We start from the raw sequence: 23,509 nt of genomic DNA, 5'->3' as shown, positions 1-23,509 counted from the left end.
TTAACTTTCTTGTTACCATTTTGTTGATTGCTGTGAACTCATCTAGCTACCTTACTGATTATCTTTATTTGCGCTCTTTACCATATAGCGGTTAAGATGTTAAGGATTATCAACAGATCCTTGGAGAACGTTATCTGGGAAAACTAATATAAAATGTACATGCCTTATGTAAATGTACACATTATACATTTTTTTGCCAAAATATGTAGAATTTTAATATTAAATGGGAAAAAATATTAGAACTCATACAAAATAATTTACTTGCAAAAACGAGTAATTCTTTGAATTTGACAAAAGTTAAAAAAATATCTAGAATTTATTATTCAAAAAGAAAATAAGAAACACTGTAAAAATATACAACATGTACATACATTTTATACTAATGCATACAAAAACTTAGCTAATTGACTAAAAATGTTTTTTTTATATGTCCTTATAAAATATTGCTTTGCACACAAACCCAACAAATCTTATACCTTAGTAATCCTAGATGTTCTATGTGGAAAATGTAAATGTATAAATCTTGACTAAAAAGGAAGAAGTACAAAAAAATCTAAATTAGAAAATATAAAAAAATCAGTAAAAAAAGTTTTGTATTTATATTGGTATGTTTTTGCAAAAATATTTTGTAATTTCAATTATTTTTTTATAATAGCGTAGAATTTAAGCTTTGTGTTGATATATAATGCATGTTGTAACTGTTTATTATTATTGGAATGAAGGGCAATTCAAAGTGATATTGTACTATAATGTACAAAACACATCACAATACCTACGATTTTCTAATAATAATTGTCAGATTTTAGTACAAAATATGGTCTCAGTGAATAAAATGCACAAAAAATGTAAATCAGCAAGTAATTTTCATTGTTTACAAGACAAATGCAGTCTTTGTGCAACACACTATATATCTTTTCAATCAGCGTCTTTTAGCCTGGGCAACAGCTGATAATGACAGTTATTTAACGAGTTTTAGATTAATATAACCCATAAACATTGATTTCATCCAAATTAAAATAAAAGGGTGTTATACTTCACTAAATACGAATGGCTATTATGTCATGCTATTGATCATTGTTCAATAAATTAACTAACATTTTCTTCCAAAATATTTTTGTATCCTTACATACCATTTAATTTTATTTGTTTTTTGTTTGTTTGTTTAAGAAATACTGTGAAACAAAGCATGTAGAAATTGTTACACATCTAATAATAGGATTATTTAGGAAAAAATCTTATGTCGTATTATTAGTGTTAAATAAAAAAAAGACGTCACAAATACATTTTAAAATCCCAATTTTATCAGAATAGTTACCAGTAATTTTGGATAGACTTGCAAGTGAGAACATGGCATTCGCTTGCACAAATATTGATTTAAAAGCATTGTATTAATTTCAATGGATCATTTTACTGGTACCGTATTGTACTGATTTTGGGTGATATATATTTATATCCTTAAGTGATGATTACTGTTAAAATAGTGATAGTGAAGTAGCAGGTGTATTGTTGTTCAGACCTCCTTGGCCCATATCATCAGCAAGCAATGTCAGTCGAGGTCCACTCAGTCATTCAGGTTCGTGAAACTATCGGCCACCATGGCGGGTGTCAATGATGTCAAAGAAGCTGTCAAGATTGCAAAGAATGAGCTGGCGTCATTCAAACGACGGACTATCCTGTTTATGGATGAGATTCACCGTTTCAATAAACTTCAGCAGGTGTGTGTCGTGTACATTTTTGTATTATATAGTTTTGTTTGTAGCTGTAAGTCACGGGTTTGTCCAACCAGTGGATTATTGTTTGATCCCCATACATTCAGTCATTTCCATATGTCATGTTACTTTGAATGTACCAAACTGATACCAGAGTGACATGATGGTACAACAAATTATGTGAGCTTAGACCAGAGCACCTACTCTCATGGAATAATCAGGCAAAATATGTAAGGCAAACTCTACATCGGCGTTGGAAATATAATTCAATTGAACTGGAAGTGCTCATTCATACATGGGCAAACCCTAACAAAAAGTGTGCGAAGACACAGGAAACAGCTAGTATTTATATATTTAAATTAGTGTAAAAAATTAATTTCAGAAAGAGGATGATGTTTCCTTTTGAAATTATAGTCACTCTGCTCAGCTAACCCGATACAAAAGCTCACTTTTGAGTACAGTAATATGTAGTATGTATATTATGTCTACATCTTATGACATTTCTCAGATGGAATAGCTTATATTGTGCCTTTCCTATTAAATTAGATCAGTATATTGCAATTCTACAAGCTATTTTCTGTAATTCGAATAACTGTAAATTACAAGAGTACAGTAGTCTGAAAAGTAATGCATACATTTTTGTACAACACACATAAAGGGCTTTCTGAATCTTGGATTTGAAAGTAAGCTGAACCTTAGCATCTGTTTCTTTTAAGTACAGAAAAAATAAAAATCAATAAACAAAGCATGAAATTGTTCAAAATTGAGGTTTCTTAGAGTATCTCAAGTTGTATGTGAGGTGTGTCTATGAGTGTGGTGCAAGATATTGATGCTTGGCTGCATCTAATAAACTAAACATCAAGTGTCTTATAATGTGTATGAATTGAAAAAAAAAAAATGTTTCTTTGATTAAAATCAGTTATATAAAATTGTTCAGCAAAGATTATCTTGTGTGGCAGTTATCAAACATATTCATATGCATGTTTCATCAACAGTGACGCTTTTGCAGTCATTACAGGTAGGTGGTCTAATTATAGCCAGAGTCACTTATTTTGCACTTTTCTAGAGCAGGCAAAAAAAAGAGCAATTAAATGCCTAGCAGGACTACACCACAGAGAGACTTGTAGAAAACCTTTAAAGCCACTCAAAATCGTAATGACACAGTACAGTAGTCTCACTCTACAACCGTGAAACTATCCTGCTGCCATAACCACACAACAGCTAAAATATCAGGATATACATCTGTACAACACCAGATATGCTTCAAACTTTGTCCTTCCACCCCACCACCTGTCTCTTTTTTAGAAGAAGCCTTGGCACAAAGGAGCTATGTACTTCAACCACCTGCCTGAGTTTCTTGGAAATGAAACACCTCATCATTTCATGAACAAACTGGCGATGTGGCTTCAAGAACAACCCTAATACACAGAAACCGAATTTGTAAATAATTGTGTACTGTAGTACAATTATATCCCTCAGGTACTTTCATAAATATCAGATGAGTCGCTGTTGTCTTATTTAATATGCTACCATTTGTTGGTAAAAGTTTCAATTTTGTTTAGTCTCAGTTTTTGAAGGTCAGGAATATTGGTCTTTATCAGTGACAGTGCTAAAGAGCTGTATGATTCCTAGAGCCCAACAATTACAGAACCTTATTGTGGCCATTGTTGCTCTATGATTGGAGCAATGGCCATATACGAGTCAAACCAAAGCAATCAGTATTTCATATTTTTAGTACGGATAGTAAAAGTGAGTTCCTATTAATCTAATTTTTTCTAGGATATTTTCCTGCCGCATGTGGAGAGTGGGTGTATAGTGTTGATTGGTGCGACCACAGAGAATCCATCATTCAGCCTCAATTCTGCACTGCTCAGTCGCTGCAGAGTGTTTGTGTTGGAGAAACTGGCGGCACCTGACATCATTCAAATTCTGATGTCTGCAGCAGAGCGGCTCAACCTGGCTGTTGTTGGTGCCAGTGAGCCTACACAAAGTCTCTTGTATGTTCTATACAGTAAGAGTAAACAATTCTAAAAATTGTCATTTGTTATTAATATTTTTTATATATTTTATCAAGCCTTGATTGCTTTTAATACTTTGTTACAAGTAATATCAGTTAAAATTTACAAGGTAGTACTACTCCATACGCATATTGCGTAACAGGCTTCACTGATGTTGAAATCAAAATGTCAAGTTTGTAGCTCCTTTTATTGTTGGTGAATAAAACAACAGACAATCACATGGCAAAGAAATTTTTACATCCACTTGCAAAAAAAGAGAAATTATCTTAGCCTACTGAGTTATATGCTTCATCGACGTTCAGCCAAATTCCTTAGTTGGACATGCTGCACATAGAACTCATTCTTATCTATGAAGAGATGAAATTTCATAGACAATTTCAAGTGTACAGAGGAAACCTTTCTCAAGATATGTTTCCACATTATATATTTAGATTTGTATTCATTATTTTAGGTTTCATATCAGTGTTTAAATAAAGGTTCTGGTGAGATAGGGAAGGTACAATAACGCAAGAGTGTGCTGAAATCAAATCATGTCACGAGTTTTAAGCCACCATAAGGTTGTATTGGATGTATTGGGATAGTTAGGCTACATGTGTTAATAGGTCACATGTTTAAGTCTTTTATGAATATACTGAGTTTGTTAACAAATTTATTTTTTCCTGCTATTTTCTCGTGCCATCATGGTTACCCATAAGACCAATGTAAACATTTTCACTAACATTCAGCCAAATCCCATGGAGTGACATGCTCAAGCTCAGTACTCCTCATATAGAAATTAAACTTCATGCCCAATATTAAGTCTATAGGTCAGTTGGTTTTTGACAGACAGATGGAAATTAAGGTTTTTAAGCTCCACGAGTGATAGGCGCTGATAACGTTCAGCCAATAAGAGGTTTCAAATTGTAAGTTATAGATTGAAAGTGTAAATAAAGAATGTTAAAAAATGTCTATTTACAATTACCTGAAATGGCAGAGATCAAAGTGAATAGTGTTATTTACAAAAAAATGAGGGTGTGTATAATTTCTCTTATTTTTCTCAAGTGGGCTTTAAAAATTGTTGATACTACAACAACATGCAGGTTTCCTCAGCATTGCTTGGACAGTGCTACGATTTTTTTAAATAGCCCGTTAATGAACCCATAAAATGGTTCTTCATTGAGATAAATATTACTCAACAATATCACAATGAGAATCCATGAGTATCAATATAGGATTTAAAAAGAATACAAGGACATTTCAGCATAATTAATTTCGAAGCTGAGAATCCTTTGTTCATCTAAATATTTTGAGTATGTAATAGAAACATAAAGGACAACATTTCTGCTACTCCTAAGAACTAAGACAGAACACAAATCAGATTATATTATAATAACAGAAATTTCCTTAACTGCATTAACAAATTATCTATGTTTGCTTACAGAAGTATAGATAAAGAGTCCATAGACTGGCTGGCAGATATGTGTGATGGAGATGCTCGGATAGCCCTGAACAGTCTTCATATGGCTTTGAAAACATGTTCAGGCCAGTCAAAGCCTGTCAGAATAACACTGGGAGATATTGAAGAAGGAATAAAGGTGCAAAGTCTATATAAGGATATTTTGATAGTTTTATACCTGAAAGGTGTTTTTAGTAAAATCAAAATTATATATGAAATATTTTAAAATTTTTCCAAACTAATTACTGGTTTGACAGTATTCGAACTATTCAAACCAAATAGTCCAACGTATATGAGGAGCCTTACATCATGTTGTTCCATAGTTCCAGACTATAATCTAATGAACACATCACATGAACAAAAGCGTTTCTTGTATTTATTTTGGCGCATTGTCACGAGTCTGCTGCGTCTATTCGTGGACAACATCTGATCCGCAGTACGCAAATTACCAATTGCTAAAAAGTGTTTTGTAATTGCTTTTATATAAAAACTACTTAGAAACATATAGCAACAAAATAATGTGATTTATAAATAATATTTTAATTTAAAGTTGTATTTTTGTCTGTATTTTGTTAACACCAGAGTCTGCTGGATGCACAGGGATCAGCTGATCAATAGTAGACAGACGGTCACTAATTTATATTTCATCTATACGTCATACTTTGTACAGTTGTTGTACAAAATAAATTCTCAAAAATATATATTTTTTACCAAAATGGATTATATTCTGGAAGCTTATCTTAGAAGCTGTAATTTCTAATATTTAAAAGGAGAAGGTAGAGGATATGACTTATAGTTTTAAAAATGTATGCATTTCCCTAAATCTCTGCGAATTGTTGTGAAGTAGCAGCGTAGCATTCTTAGACTTGCTGTTTTCTCAAACATTAAAATATAGTGCTGTGTTGGAAATTGTTTGTACTCTTTATTTTTCCAAACACCACATAAAGGACCGTTGTTAGGTATACAACATATTATATTATATTGAAACATTGAAAGACAAGAGATAAAAACTAAGGAGGTTAAAATAGGTGGTAGCTCTGAATCGGAATCAAATTTTTTGCATATTCCTAGCGATGAAATTTTTTAGACCACTGCAGCTTTGTGAAATTTCCTGTAAATACAGTTGGTGACGATAAACCTTCACCTTTCCACTCAGTGTAAAGACTAAAGAATTGGAAATTTTCGACCAGGAAAATCGGGAATTTGAAAAGAGGTTTTTGGTTGGCCACCCTGTTTTTTCAACTCTTGAGTTGTACTTTTTTAAGCCAGTGTACTAATTTACAGTGTTTACTATGTTTTAGGAAGAATCTATAAAATCATGACACTTGAAGCTCGTAATATTTTATTTTTTGTTATTTAATGTTGCAGAGGTCTCACCTTCTGTATGACCGAAAGGGGGAGGAACATTACAATGTCATCTCGGCTATGCACAAATCTATTCGAGCATCAGATGATAATGCAGCCTTGTACTGGCTGGCTCGCATGTTGGAGGGTGGAGAGGACCCGGTGTACATTGCACGGAGACTCGTAGTATGCGCCAGTGAGGATGTGGGTCTGTTCCAAAATATTTCTGAGAGTAGTAAAGTTTCAAATTTACGTGTTGAAGATAACGACAAGTGCTATAAAATAAAAATATCAATTTGTAAGCGCAGAAAATAAAAATTGTTTGAACATTGAATTTTCATCAATAACTTAGATTAAAAATATTAAATACAAGTCATATGATGAGTGTAGTAAAGATACATTTTTGGACTTAGCAAATTAAAAAATGTTATAAAACATACTGTAACAATTATAGCAAACAATCTATATTATAAAAAGATATATTTAAAATTAATCATCTATTTAATTTACAATTTCGCTGTTTATTCTCATTTCTTTATAAAACGATAATTTTTAAATATTTTAGTTTAGTGACTTTATAGGTTTGGAGGATCCCAATGCCTTGACACTCGCGATGTCAGCCATGCAGGCCTGTAAGCTCATAGGGATGCCTGAGTGTGGGCTCTTTCTTGCCCACATTGCTACTTACTTGTCCAGGTTAGTACATTATAATTATCTAGAATTATTCTTATTTCAGACTTTGCAATATTGTTAAGTTAAAAAAATTGCAATGACAAGAATATTAATAATGTAGTAGAAGATAAACTTATCTTAACAACTAACTAATATTCAATTATTATATAAAATCAACTAACAAATTTTCTGAAAATGAGTTTTTAACAAAACAATGTTGTAAGCAGCATTCTGCATTGTAACGTATATTTTGTTTTTGATAAAACCCATGTTGGCAACCCTAATTAGCGGTGTGAAATAGTGGAAAACAGGCCTTAGGGCATTAAACAACATTGTATCAAGCATGAAGTCAGTCTATTGTTTGTGTTAACACATTGGAGTCTGGCCCGCTATTTGCTGCTTTTATAACCCGGTCTGCCTAAATTAATTGGTTTTCACATTTTATTTTTAGAAAACTGTTAAATATTATGTATAAGATATTATATTTTCTTGAAAGTTCTATCTTTCCTCTTTAAAATGATAGGTAAAACTGTATTCCTATAAAATGTAATTAATTTTAAAAAAAAAATTCAAAACTTACATTTTTTGAAGAAAAATAAAAACTCCCGCATGTCTTGTGTTACTTGAAAACTAACTTTTGAATAAATAAAACAAGTAATTTCAATTTTTTTAAAGACATTTACTATATACATATTTACAAATAATTATTTTAATTGCCAAAAAAATTTCAAATGCTAAAAAAAATTATTGTTGTCGTAGACAGACTGACGACGCGCCAGGCCACGTCAGTGGATAAACAAAAGCCTCAAGCGGGTATGACGTAGTAGCGCCTAGCGGAATTGTTCTGAACTAACCATTAACGCTGGCTTTCTAATGCAGCAGACGGTACTCGAATATCACTCGAGCAACTCCGTATATCAATCGGCAAAGCTGTGCTCGAGTCACGCTCGAGCGCCGGCCGGGGGTTTAAACAATGGCGCTCGAGTCTGGCTCGAGCGTAGACTCGAATGTGTTAATGTCATCCAATTCTGAAAACGACTTGGATAAATAGGAAAAAGAAATGCCAGAATTCCTCAGTGGAAAAGAAATTACAAGAATGCAGGGGATGCAGGTAACTCATAAACTGTATTATTAACAGAAAAGAAACCTGTCCCAGAAAAATTGGCTTCTGAAATAGGGAGTATAACAATGTTATATTATTATAAACACTATTACACAATGACTTTAAAGAATAAAATCTCAGTACTTTTATACACAAAAAATGTTCTAACCATAAAAATAATTATTAACATTCAGTCATATTATTTTTATGATATTAATCTCAAAGTGTTTTTAATGGGTGTAAATACAAAGTACACATAGAAAAAATATAATTTAAAATAATAAAATAAATAACAAGGCCATGAAATAGAAGAAAAACAGCATGTCGATACAATTATTGAAGTTTAAGGTGATGGGAAAACTTAATAACAATTTGAATCATTTGCAGTTGTCCTGCTCACAACACTCATTTGGTTACTATCTCACATACCATGCACTCAGGTGCACGCACACACACATGCACACGCACCCGCAACCCAAATTTCAACCCTGGCCTTCCCAACTAAATTTTATGTGTTAATGTTTTCAATATTTTGTCTTTAAGATCCCTTAATCATATCTGTATTTTAATTTTGAAAGTGGGGAAGGTGCATGTTAGATGTGAATACGCTAGAAAGCTTCTAAAAAGTATATGAACAAAGTAAAATAAGTTAGTTGAAAATGTTTTATTTAATCTGGGAGTAGTTATTGAAATACCAATAGTTCTTGTGTCGTACTGATGGTTGGGAGTTCAAATATGATATCATGATTCTTAAAAATTTAAACAGTAGCAGATGAACTGGATAACACCTGGGTTTTCCTAGGGCAGCTTTAAGTGTTACAAAATATAAATTATGTTATGATGCAGTATATTAATTACAGTATTTTTATCAGTTAAAGCAATAATTTTATAATATTTTGATATTAAATGTTTAAGGATTTCCTTAATTTAATGAGACATGATTATAATCCATAAATAACCAAATTAGTTGTATTTTTCATATGTTGTAAAGATTAACAGTTTAATATTTTATTATACATCTTTCTCAAAGGATAAAGTCAGTGTATAATTACAGTATCAACTATTAAATATTTGACTGCCAAAAACATATTAGAATACAGAATTTAAATTGGATTATAAATTTACAGCGAAAGAAGCAGACTGAGTACGTTTTTGTATCTATATACATAGTTTTGTATGCTCCACACTGCGTTGTCTAATGTAGGAAGTAATACCTGCAACTCCTTAATAGGCCATAACCCAAGGATCGCCTTGTCGGGTGTGGGCAGTAATCTGATTTTTGTTGATTTTTATCGTCTCTTTCGCTTGTCACCAACTAGCAGCTCAGATATACGCAGTTTGTTTATTTTACTTATAATGATGATCAAAAAAATTTGCAGAATTCTGAAGTTTATAAGATATTATTTTGAGTAATTATAAATATAATTCAAGTGACAGTGATGGATTTAAGAACAATTATTTTGCAAAATTGTTTCAAGCCTTTTTATTCTTTAGTAAATTACTAAAGAAAAGACAATGAACCAGGTAAATGCTATGTATGTATTATGAAAAGAGTTATATGACTTTTTAAAATTCAGTGTTGTAAATAATCTTCTCATGGAAAAACATAGTGACTGACTTTTCCATGGAATAATTAAAACACACACACACACACACACAAAATTGTGAAATAGAATTAGAGTATTTTTGTTCAAAGTTAGGACTGTTTCCTCTGTAAAAATACACCGACTATTAAAAATATCTAAATACATACTTAAAATTTTGTGCTAAAAAGAGTGTATTTTATTATTTTAATTTGTTTTTGTTTTTTTATTTTGTATAAGCTATTTTTTATGTACATAAAATATTTTGTTGATACAAAATTGTATAGCCTATAGCAATATATTATTGATGGAATAAGCACTTGTACACTAAAGGAAGTTTCTGAAAATATTTTAGATGTTTTTCTGTATATAATTTAATCTTAGCTTCCAAACTGGCATTTTTCCAACTAAATTAAAAAATGCTGTTTGTCATACAATTTTTAAGAGTGGTTCCAGTTTATTATGCAGTAATTTATCGTCCGATATCATTGCTTTCTTGTTTCTCTAAGGTTATTGAGAAGGTAATGAAGCATAAGCTTATGAAGTTCTTAAGTAAAACAAATTTTTTTTAGTACCAAACAGTTTGGATTTAGATCCGGACTAAACACTGAACATGCCTTATTAAACTTTATGACCAATGTTTATGATGGAATTAATGACGGAAAAAATGTTAGTGGCCTATTTTTTAGATATCAAAAAAGCCTTTGATACAGTTGACCATAATATTCTTTTGGAAAAGCTTTATCAGTGTGGGCATTCGGGGAGTTGTATATGATTGGTTTCAGAGTTACTTGCTGAAGAGAAAACAATGTGTCAAAATTAATGCTGTATGTAGTGACATGGGTGTAATTAAAAATGGTGTACCACAAGGATCAGTTCTTGGAGCTATTTTATTCATAATATATATAAATGATTTTTGTAATGCTCGCTTTCATGGTACTTTAACATCTTTTGCGGATGATACTGCCTTGTGCTATGCCAGCAAGGATTTGGACTCAGTAACGAATAGCAATGAGTCGTGACCTTGATGCGATACAGTGGTGGTTCACTGTGAATCATATGCAAACTGAGCGTTGAAAAAACAAAATACATAAATTTGTCTTTAAAAAAAGAAGTAAATTTTTCAGTACCGATTTTATATAGGTGTGCAGATTGTATTAGTCAACAAATTCATTGTAAAAAAAGTAAATGTTCTGTTTTGGGTAAAACCAGTGAAATAAAGTATTTAGGTGTATATGTTGATAGTGAAATGAATTGGAAGATACATATAAGTAAATTAAATAGTAAAATCCTAAGGTTTTTCTATTTTTTAAAAAGTATGTGTAGTGAGAGAGTTTTTGCGTACAGTTTATTTATCAATGGTGCAGAGCAGAATAGAGTATGGAATAGTATTTTGGGGCAAATACATATATTTCTTACTTGAACTCAATATATCTACGGCAGAAGCATTTGGTAAGAATAATCTCGAATAAAACTAAATATGAACCTTCTCGTCCATTGTTCTTAGACCTAAAAATTTTTCCTCTGAGATATTTATATGTATTCAAAGTATTAAAACTTTTTTACTGTAGAAGTGGAAATATTCCAGCCAATGTAAATACCTATAAATTGAGATTAAGAAATGCAAATAAATTTACAATACCTAAGCCAACAATATCTTTTTTACACTAGAACATATAATTTTATCGCACTAAAAGATTTTTAACCAAATACCTGATTATATTAAATATTCATACAACAAAAATATTTTTTTGAATAGGACTAAATCATGGCTCTTTCATTTGGAAGATATTGAGTTTTTGTTTAATATTATACAATAGCTTACTTATTCAGATGATCAGTGTTTATCAGTAATGTATGGTTAATATTTGTATGTAAATATTTAATTTATTGTTAATACAGTTGTGAAGTCAATATTTTTGTTTTTATTATGTATCTGTAGTCTATGTTCTGCTTCCTTGTGGATGGTGGTACGGGAAGTCAGGTGTTGTTATTTTCTCTTGTTGCAAGTTGCATTTGTTTATTTTGTTAACTGTGGATAAATTTTTTGCTAAGGCACAACATGTTTGTTTTTTTGAGACCATCTTTGTCAATTTTCTTAAAAAATAATTTTTTCTGAGTGCTACATTGTTTTTTTGTAAGTACTGTAAAGGAACCTCTGAACAGGCTTGCCTTAGAGGCCCTAGATTTTCTTAAATTTCCTTCTTGTGTCAATATTTACCTACTGTAATATGTACATACTGTATATTGTAATAGTTTTTAAGGCTGTTTTCAATGCAAAACTACTAAGTTAAGTAATAAAATAATGGTCAGCCTGACAAGAGAATTATTAAATATTGAGATAAAAGTGTACATTTTGTTAACTGTTGAAATTTAAGAAAATAAAATTCTTTATTCTTTATTCTTTATATAGAAGAACATTTATTTTAAATAATGTTACACATTTCATTGCTCTACCGTAGTCCAAAAAGGTTATAACAGTATACACACCAAAACTTACACCAAAATTAATTGCTGCCACCAGGCCTGCAGAGGCTTAAATCTCAATGGGTTAAGATACAAACTATAAATTGTGACTTTTATATGTTTTGAAATCAATATCATTGTCATTTAAGGGTTTAGTGAGTAATCAAAGCAGTTAAAAGAAGTATTTAATATTATTTTTGTTTAAAATTTAACCTTAAATAATACAATTTAAAATTTAAAAATAATTTACTAAAACGAAACTTAATTTAGAATTTTTATTTTTTATTTGTAAAAAGATGTATTTTTAAATTAAAAATTTTGATAACAGTTATTTTATAATTTACAGCAAATTTCTCTAACCATACAAACTACATATCGTAACCCTTGGACACCATTGTTCATTGTTTAAGGACAGGTTACAACCACAAAATGTCTTATTGATCAGCTGTTTATAAGAATTTTTCAATCTATTAAAACAAAGTTCTTTAATTTCGTGATGAATATAAGATATAACCACTTTATTAATCAAATTATTTCCCATGGATAAAAATACTTTTTTTACAGATTTTTCGGCCTAACGCAATTATTTTATATAAACCTATTTTTTTTTGTAGTAACTACCAAGTTATATAAATAATGCACTTTTAATTTACACTCTAATTTAAAAAGCTACAAAATCAAAAAGAAATTCAATCTATATAAAAACTAAGGGCAGTACAGAGTGAAACGTAAAGCATTGTAAAACTGTACGAATAAGCCTTGCGGGTTTTGGGTAGTACCAGTGTCTCAGGTGCTGACAGTTAAGGGTCATGGGGCATCGAAAGGATTTATCATTCTGTGAATATTTTTAGGAAGCTTGACTTTTGGATCTTTAATCTTTTGCACTATTAATTTAAAATAAAAAAACTAATAATCTTGATGAACTTTATCTGGATCTTTGTGGGTTTTTGGGCATTTATCTAACATTATGCCAAAATTCTGATATTTTAAATTATTTTATTAAACTTCATACACAATATTTATTACTTTATAGATAATCAGTCTTAAGTTGCTTTATTTTCCTTGTTTCTGATGTTGTGTGTGATTAGCAAGACCTTGTTTTGAACAGGGCGCCCAAGTCTAGAGAGGTATACAATGCCCTAGGAGAAGCCAAACGGTGTGTGAGAGAGCATAAGGGAGCTCTACCCTCCGTTCCCCTGCATCTTCGTAATGCTCCCACCAAGCTGATGAAACAACTGGGTAAATTTATAATTTAGTTTTCAGTAGAAATTAAGTCTGCAAACTGCCTTAGTACACTTATTATTAATTAGTTGTTATTATATTTTGCTCTTTAAATGTTTTATTATTTGATATAAAATAATGGAATACAATAATAATTCCAAGAACCTTCTTTGAGAAATCTCAATTGTTAAATGCATGTTACTGCAAATTCATAACCATGAATCAAATGGGAAGAAAAAAAGCAAACAAAATTGTAAGTGTTTGGGTTTACCTCAAAGAAAAACTGTGTGACACTTTGAATACTTATGATTGATAGAATAGTTAATCATGACAACCTTTGCACAGTCTTAATGGCTTAATCAGCACATAACAAAAGCCTAAGTTTTGAAGTCACATCTTTGGACTGATGTACTTTCAAAATAAATGTGCAATTATTCAGAGAAAAAAGTTTTTTCTCTCGCTGAGAATATTTGTAAGAATGAGATTTGAACTCCTCCCTCCTCTGACATATCTTCTGTCTGACCTTGACATACACTGAAATCAAAATACGTTACAACTCAATTTACAAAACAGAACACTAAAATTTGTAATTTCTTTTAATAAACTGTGTTAAAAAGAGAACCCAACTGAGAATCTGCTTGAATCAAAGTTATCTTCTAAAAAGTAAGGTTTTTTTTTTACTTAGGACAAGAAGCTTATAAATTGCACTTAGTCCTGTAAGAACCTTTGCGCTGCTTCCGGAGTGATAGGATATTCAGGATGGGTAAGGTTATGGAGTAGGGGCCGCCTCCTATCGAGATCCATGAGGAAGAATTAGGGCACTACATCTCAAAGTCATCCTGGAAGAAGGGGAGGCCAGCTCTGAACAAGCCTCTACAGTCAAAGTAGGCAGGGGGTGGCACACCCTTGTTGAGGTTAACAAGAATCTCTGAGGTAAGGGAACAAACCCCACCAACTCCAACAGTCATCTTCCACAGTAGATTAGACCTATCGAATTGCCCATGAACCCTAGAATCTCAACATTTGCGGTTAGTGATGTGCCGCTACTGGACATCCATAAGGTGGCCCAGATTGAAGTGGCACTTCGGTTTTTGCTGTGCCCAGTGGTGGGTTCAACTGGTAGGTATAAACCAGCCAGAAGTGATCCCTACTGGGTAATAAACGTCATTTACTATGTAACCTTTTTAGTGCTGAGGATCGCTGAAAGAAATGGTCCTTAGTACAAAAAGTGCCAGAGTTGTTAACATCGGCACTATGAATTTGTTGTAGTACATTTCTTTCTCTCATTTTTCAGTATTCTGGCTAATACTGTTAGAATCTAAATGTTTAAGTCTAGTGTTTTTCATTTTTATCCAGCCTCTAGCTGGTACAGCAATAAAAAACATAATTTTTCTAAAATTGCTTTTTAGTGACATTTGTTTTGTTTGGACCTGAAGCCGCGGCATTCTGCAGATTGTTTTTGTTATATCAGTTGGAGACTTGTGCGATATATATTTTGTTATTATGTTGCAATTATAATGTACAAAATGAGTGAGAACATCTGTCATGTACATCATTCGTTTTTTTGTTTTGCATTGGTCATTTATGTGTTGCACTTTTATTCAAGTGACAAGTTTTATTTTTTACTTGAAAATAGGCCTGGCATTTCAGAGTTTACTATTACATTGTATTAAATTATTTATACACACTTTTTTATGTTTCAGAGTGAAATAGTTAAGCATTAATAACTTTGAAGCAACATACTTGTAAATAGTCATAAGATTTTTTTGTTTTCACCTGTATAATGGACATTTGTTGGCAAAAAAGTAAAAAACATGATACTTGTATAGACTTTTGTGGTCATTGTTGTCCTGGAAAAATTATAAGAAATTTATAGGTACATTACATTAGTTTAAAGTCATAACAAGCAGTTTTTTAATTTTATTAAAATCTTCAAATAAGAAAATATATTTTTAAACTACATGTTTATATTTTTTAAAGCCAAGTTTATTTTTTACTTATGGAATGGTGAAATTTTGAAAAAAGGTAACATTTAATTTTTAAGTTACTGAAAACTCAACATTTTGCTATAGAATGACACAGAATTTTTCACACAGGAATTGATAAAATGACCTGTAACAAAAGATTTAATGCATATTTCAATCAAAAACAATGTTGCAGAGCTCTTATAAATCTCAGATTTCCAAAAAGGAATATTTTTACAAGTATTCAACTAATATATTTTGCCATCATTGCTTACTAGTCATACACATGTAGTAGTAAATTTCAAGTGTTTTGAATGATAAGATAAAACAAGGTAGTTATGTAAATCCAAAAATACAAAAATATGTTCTGTAAGTCAGAATCACGTTTTAACTTGTAATAACATTTCATTTTTTAAGTTTTGAAAGTTAGACTTGTGTTAAGCTTTTGGAATTAAATTGGTTGAAATTGTTTTTTTTATTTCCTTCTAAACTAAGTGATTTGGGTTGGAGAAGAACCAAACAATTCTAATAACTTTATTATAACGGGAAAGTAAATAAATGTAACTTTGCTGGCCTTGCTTAGAATGCTGTAGTGGAGACTTGGGTGTGGTGAGATTTGATGTATTACTTTTACAGCCGGTGTGCTTTTCTTAAAAATTTGAATTTTTTATACTTCTATCTAACTGAGACATAGATGAGTTAGAAAGAACCTCTTGAAATCCTAAGATATTTCAATGGTTATCAATTAGTATAATTGTAGTTACTGAACAAACTTTTCCTTATCTCCTTTAAACCATATTTATTTTCAAAAATTTTATGTAATTGAATTTACCCACAAATTTTAACTTTAGCAATATGAATGTTATTTGGATTTTATCACAATATGAATTCTTAATTTAGGTGTTCATTCTTTCTTTACTAATTTAGTAGGTGTAATCAACTATTCTATATATATTTGAGATTTTGCTCTGTCTAGCCGAAAGTTGAGAATAATCCAAGTGAAGAAATTGTAAAATCCATTTAATGGTTTTTAATGTGTGGTGTAGGCCTGAGCTTCCGTGTTGTAAATTAATTTCCTAAACTTTCTGATTTTTAAATCACAAGGCATACAAATGATACAGAAGCCAGCTGATTCTATTATATTGATGTTATATTTATTTCAGTGGATCTCATGAGAACCTCAATATAATGTTTTGTGTCACTAATTACAACAAATATACATGTAAATGTGTTTAGGTTAAAATAAAAAAAATAAACATATGATTTACGTTGAATGAGAAATTAGAACAATTACCTACTTAAAGACTAAGAGTTCTGGTATACTATTGTATTAAGGTGAATTAGAACTTAAATTCTCACCAGTTTCCTGTACAGGAAATCCCTGAAACTGAATGATGATTGCTAAGTAAGTAGTGACAGTACTGGCAACAGATATGACAACTGGTGTTTGTAAAGTGAAGAGGCCAGAGGCAGAGAACTCCACCTGTCTGTGCAAGAGTTGCTGGGCAAATGTGTCCAGCTGCTGGTACAGCCGATTGTCTATCTGGTGTGACATGAGATGGCTGATAACAGTAGTGGAACGTCGGGCTTCGGACACCGCCATGGAGCAGGGCGTTAGCAGCAAGTAGAGCTGGCAGCAGTACAATATTATCCAGCTAGCAGTCAACACCATGGAGGGAGTGTAGTAGACGTGTGACATGTTGTACTGCAGAAACAGATTGTAAGGATTGAAGATGAGGTGGGTGAAGAGGAATACAACCATCGAGATGAGATAAGGGCCATATGTGTCACTGAGATCATGGACAACACTGCAAATGCTCCAGTGGATTTCATTGAGGCGAGGAATGCTTAATGTATGCTGTCGAGGTGCGGCTATCGTTTCAATGCATGGTAGTGTTGAGTCCCATATGGAGCGTTTGTATTGGTCAAGTTTCACTACTTCCAGGACCCTCTTGTTGACCAGTTGGAAATTGTCTCTGATACTCAATGTCAACTCTAGGAACTCCAATAGGGCGCAGGTTATGATCACTTTGCCCAGCTGAGCAATGGAGTCATAACTGAGAATGTTGTAGAAGAATTTGAGACTGCAGAGAATGCAAATCACAATGTGTATAATGACCAGGTAGGAGATGATCCTCGTCTTGTATGGTCCTTCCTTGTGCAGTACAAAATCTATCTCTCTCAGTTTCTCAAGAATAGCAATTTTTTGTTCTATCCTAAATATGGCAAGCCACAAGCAGACAAAGATGCATAGAGACGTTGACAGGAGGCTGACGACAGCTGTGATGACAGACACTGTTGTAGGTAGGTTCGCCCAGAAGAAAGAAGCTGCTCTTATATTTCGAAGAACTGTCCAAATTCTCATAACAGAGATTGTGGTGTAAAAAATGAGGATGAATGTAGAATACATGACCTGTAATCGGCTGTATCGAGCAATTACTCCTCTTAGTGGAAAATGTCTCACAGAAACTGGAAATAGCCCTGATATTCTTATCAGTTTCATTAATATATTAGAATAAATGTACATATCTGCTCTTGTGTTTTGTCTTACTTCACTGAGGAAAGGATTGAAAGCATATGACAATAGCATATGAAATTGTCTTGCCAATATGTTTACCAATACTTCAGCACCTATTTTATCATCAAACAATGTGACAGTAATTTCCGAGATATAAATAAGTCAACATTATTTTACTAGTTTTATTATTTCTTATTTTTAAATGTATATTTAATATCTCATCCTATATTAGGAGTGTTGTACTTTTTCAAAATATTTTTAACAATAGAATAAGTTTTGATAAAAAATAATTACATTAGAGCTTGGTCTATTACAATTCCAGATAGAACAAAAAGGAAAGAGCCCTCTTTGCATTTAGATATTGTCTGCTAAACTATATAAATATATACCCTTAAATAAACGCTTTTAAAAAATCAGTTAGTAAAAAAAACCTTATAACAACTTACATTAAACTAAATACCAAGTCTGACTTTACAGGTCCCTAAGTTCATGCATACACACACAACAAAAAGTATTATAAGAACATAAATTGGAGAATAAATAAATTTGTATCCTAACTGACTAAAATCAAATGAGATTTTTAACACATGTAGCTTATTAATTTAAAACACACACTCCAATAATATAATTTTTATATTTCTGTAAGCCCTTTCGTTAACCTTTTATAAACCATGTGAATTCAGTTATGTGGGTCTGATGATGTGCTCATTGAATACGAAAAGCCTCACAGAAATATAAAATAGTATATTATTGGAGTGTTTGTTTTAAATTAATAACTAATTCCAATAAGAACAGAGCTTCTAGAATGTACATGTAGCTTATTTATAAAGTCAAAAGAAAAATAATAGACTGAAAAGTCAATTTAAAAATTTGGTAATAAGATTTGATTTCAGCGCACTGTTGGGTCGTAGTACCCTCCTTTTTACTATTAAAACACTGCTGTTAAACCAATGTAACAAAATTTTAATGTATCATAAGCAAGATATTTCGAGTATAATCATCTGTAGACTTTAAATTTTGCATTAAACTTAATTTCTACATAGATCAGTTTTTTGATGGTGCATGTCCAACCATGGAATTTGGCTGAGGGTTATCAAAGCCTTCAGTCAGTAGGTTGAAACATTTTTGCTTTTGTCTGCCGGGGGATGTAAACATTTTTCTGTATGATGTATGTGTATCTTTCTCCTTGCATAACATCTCGAGAATGACATGTGCTATAGACTTTTTCAATAGTCAATAGTCTTTATTTACAATTTCATGGAGAAATGTACTTGCGTCAATAAAATATAGGTTTCGGTTTATTAAAAATTGTCTAGTGAGTCAAGTTGTGTTGGCTTCTTTTCTCCAGTTCAGGAACTCTTCTAGGGAATAGTATGGTCTGTCGATGAGCCACATGGTCAGGGATGTCTTCAGCTTCTTTCCTTGAATTGTCTTCATGTCTTCTGGTAGATGGTTGATTAATTTTCTGCCTATGTAAGACGGTTTCTTTTCAAATTGCGTGGTGTGTTGTAGAGGCAGGTGGAAGTTTGATGTGTGACGGGTGTTATAGTGATGGATATCTTGTCCTCGGTGCAGAAGTTCCTTGTCAACATGCATGATTATTTCTTTAATGTATAAGCAGATTACTGTTAGGATTTTTTGGCTTCGAAAATAATCTCTGCAGCTTTCCCTGGGACCAAGATCTGAGATTATCCTGACAGCTCTTTTCTGAAGCAACAGGATCCGGTTGAGGTTTGTTGTACCTCCCCAAACTATGAGGCCGTATCTCATGTAAGATTCAAACAGTGCATGGTAGGCAATTTTTGTTGTGGCTTTATCACTGATTTGTGTAATTCTTTTTAAGACATACATGCAAGAGTTCAGTTTACTGGAGAGAGATTCGATATGGTCATTCCACTGTAAGCTGTTGTCAATTGTCATGCCAAGGAATTTGGTGTGTCTTTCCACTTTTACATCTGGCAATGCTGGGACTTTGTCTTTTCTTCTTCCAAAAGCCAGTTGTTTGGTTTTACCTGTGTTCACTACCAGATCGTTTTCATGACAGTACTGGTAGCTGTGTGCAAGGCTATGTGGTAGCCTAACTTTCAAAGACCGTCTTCCGCAGATCAATTTTTTCATGATTTCCACATATAATTTGATATTACTAAAAAACTATAAAAGCTATATGATTGAAATTTTTACGAAGTGTTCTAAATAGTAGTAGGTAAATATTTAGGTAGAATTGTAATCATAGGTTAAATACAAATTGATATATATTTTTTTGTATTTATAATAAAACATTTTATTATAAGAAAATACATATAAATGCTTGTAAAAAAAATTATACAATTGTGTAGAGATTTCATTCAACCTAAATTTTTAGAGGACATTTTTACCAATATAATGACATTTTGTTCATCAAAATCCAATTATTAAAACTTGAGTTATATCGATTTATATGTATTGAAAAAATTTTTCATAAAACAAATTCTGACCGAATATATAAAGGTAATAAAAATCTCTTTTTATGGTCTTAACCATTAAATAGACTTATAAAACAAATGAAATAGTTTGGAAAGCCTATCTTTAAAAATAAATGAATTACATTTTCAGTGCCATATTCCCTTAAGTAAAAAAAACTAATTACGATTTTTTGCCATTATTATTGAAAAATTCAACAGCAAAAAAAGTCCGGAAAAAACGCTGACGTCGTGAATATGTTTATATTTATTCAAACGAGCCACATAAAAATATGAATTCCTACATATTAAAATACCATTAAAAATTAGTATGTCAGTGAGTTGAATTAAATTCAAAATTAATTTGTCAACATTGTTTTGACATTGTAGTTATCTTAAAGGTTACGTAATGAAACATTTCCTTCCTCTCCCTATCTTGTTTTCATCACCCTCACCTTCAAAATATACCTCCCATTACAAATTTACCTATTCTATAATTTTCAGGATATGGAGCTGGATATAATATGCGGGACAGGCACTCCTCCAACCTTTCTTACATGCCTCCGGGAATGGAAGACCTGGATTTCTTTGGAAAGTCAGATACCAAGAAACAACAGTGACATTACAATAGCCATTGTTCTGTAAATATAAGTGGATACTTGTAGTATTTAAAATTCATTTATGAACAGTTCCTTTACAACAGTAAAAGTAATAATAAAAACTTAATATTTTTTGTATGTGTAAAAGATAAATTAATACATTATATCTGTTATTACACAAATAAAGATGAAGTTTTATTTTATGATACCTCGAGGAGTTCAACAATGTCATGTATATTTACTGTTTAAATCCACAATGTTACGTTAAAACAAACATACTAGTTTTGTGAAGAATTTATAATTTTTTGCACTAATGCACAGAGTCGTGTATGTCATTGATGAAGTAACGAAAAAGCTGCAATTCCCTTTGATCTTTGACACTGCCTGAATATAATGGGCCATTAACATCTAAGTATCCTTTCCTTCCAACAGCTAGCCTTACACTGAAGCAAGCAGTCGATAAAGGTTTTCACCTTTCATAGTTTAAATACACAATATGCAATCTATTCTTACATCATATATTTGTAGTATAAGTCTCCAGAAGTTTGTTCCATGAACTTGTTAAGGAGTAAAAAGTACAGGCCACCAGATCAATTTTCAGTGGAACTTTTAAACTTTTTAGATGTTTTGGATTTTTAAGTTTTATGGATTATTTTATAAGCTAATACCAACTTAAGAAGGGAAGACGGAATGCTGATGGTTTTTTCTGCAGTTTGAAAATTTTTTCCAATTTGGATATAGCGCCCAATAGTCCAGTGTAACTTTTTAGTGTAGTGTGGAAATATCCTTAATATGCAATCATTAGAACAGTTCAGTACTTTGAAAAAAGAATGACAAATTGTAGGCTATTGCAGATGCCTTTTTTGTACACGCCAGGCCCGTGCGCATGGGGGGGGGGTTTGGGGGTTCAAACCCCCCCTTGAAGATTGGGATATATCATATTGTTTCCATATATCAGTTTAATTGTGCTCTATTGCGTTGTCAGTTTACGCGCATGCGCGCGCAAATATTTCCAATCGTTTGATTGCGCGCGCTTTCCGCCTGATTTGTGTTATATACTGTTTAAAAATTGGAGCTCCGACGCGCTACACAATTGGTCGCGCGGGACCAAAAACGGAGCGCGCATGCGCGGACCAGAGCGACGGAGCGTGCAGCGCTCAGTCCTCCTGCAGCCACGAATAGGTGTGAATATTTTGTGTATTAATTTTTAATCTATTAATTATTTAAGTTTCTTCTTTTTTATTTCATAAAATAAGTATAGAACCCCCCCCCCCTAAATAAAATTCTGCGCACGGCCCTGGTACATGCAATTTCCATGTTCACTGTCCATATTAACCTATTTTCTAAGTGTACTGCTAGGTATTTTTCAAAATTCTCCAGAATAATATTACGTACGTACATTGATGTGTATGTAACTACTGATGGGATTTAATTATATTTAGGTATATCCCAAAGGGAAAGAAACAGACATACACATCCATTCCACAATATGTGTCAGTGAGAAGATAATGAGTAGGGAGACAGATAATCACTACACTGTAGGTTAGTAAGTAAATAATGAAACTTTAATGCTGGTTCAAAAATAATACTTGGCCATGACGGATATGTACATTGTAGTGAATAATTGGAGACAGTCAGACAGCCCATTATATTCTGATGGGGTGTGAAATGGACAAATATTTTAGATTACAGAAAGTATGAAAAAGAAGAAAACTGGATGAGATTTATCTATTAGAGCTAAAAAAAAGTACACTGGCATATACAAGTAAGTCCAAGATGAAAAGAATATGTGCGTGGAAGAAAAAAATGGACTTTGGCCAAACTGCTATTGTACATGTCAACTGTGTCATCCAAAAGTACTTGTGAATCGTTCTCAGGAGTTGTACAGGTATTTTGATATTTACTCCATAAGATGTTCACCACGTCACAATGGTTAAGTTGAAAACATTCTCCAGTTTGCCAAGCACCATGATAAGCCGCTAAAATTGTGATTCTAATAGGTCTACTAGGTTGCTACAAAATAGCACCACCAACCTCAATCATGTGAAAACACCAGCTTTAATCCCTGGAAGTTTTAAGATTCAGAACTTGCAGGCCATAATATGGAGGTGTTCCATCCTACTAGAACCAAACTTCATTATAGTTGTTTGTTGCTACTTGGATAGCTGGATAAACCTGATTTTGTAACATTTCCTAGCATGGTTTGGCATTAAGGTTTTCATATATAAGAAAGGGCCCAACAAACTGATACCTTACAATGCCAAGCCAAACGTTTAATTTTCCAGGGTGCTGGGTATGTTGCTCTATCATCCAATGAGGGTTAACGTCAGTCCAGTAACGAACATTGTGCCTGTTAACGTTACCGTTTAGCATGAAAGTTTTTTGTTTTTTAAAGGAGAAGCCGATCTCCTTTTATGCCTTATTCTGTCCGTCCTCATGG

The 23,509-nt window shown here is 32.2% G+C and overlaps 1 protein-coding gene across 1 annotated transcript in view; it reads left to right on the top strand.

Annotated features, from left to right (window-relative positions):
- LOC124359443 (ATPase WRNIP1-like) overlaps nt 1-21,249 on the top strand; it is a 34,986-nt gene extending 13,737 nt beyond the window's left edge. Inside the window, exons 3-9 of the mRNA XM_046812187.1 lie at nt 1,515-1,715; nt 3,489-3,706; nt 5,148-5,301; nt 6,531-6,714; nt 7,088-7,202; nt 13,438-13,568; nt 20,975-21,249. Of these exons, the coding sequence (XP_046668143.1) occupies nt 1,515-1,715; nt 3,489-3,706; nt 5,148-5,301; nt 6,531-6,714; nt 7,088-7,202; nt 13,438-13,568; nt 20,975-21,090 (1,119 nt within the window). The 3' untranslated portion in view covers nt 21,091-21,249. The remainder of the gene's footprint in view (nt 1-1,514; nt 1,716-3,488; nt 3,707-5,147; nt 5,302-6,530; nt 6,715-7,087; nt 7,203-13,437; nt 13,569-20,974) is intronic.
- The last annotated feature ends 2,260 nt before the right edge of the window (nt 21,250-23,509 follow it).

The sequence above is a fragment of the Homalodisca vitripennis genome, chromosome 4 (assembly GCF_021130785.1).
Source record: "Homalodisca vitripennis isolate AUS2020 chromosome 4, UT_GWSS_2.1, whole genome shotgun sequence".
In the NCBI taxonomy this organism is placed as follows: domain Eukaryota; kingdom Metazoa; phylum Arthropoda; class Insecta; order Hemiptera; family Cicadellidae; genus Homalodisca; species Homalodisca vitripennis.
This window is presented reverse-complemented; position numbering and strand designations above follow the sequence as displayed.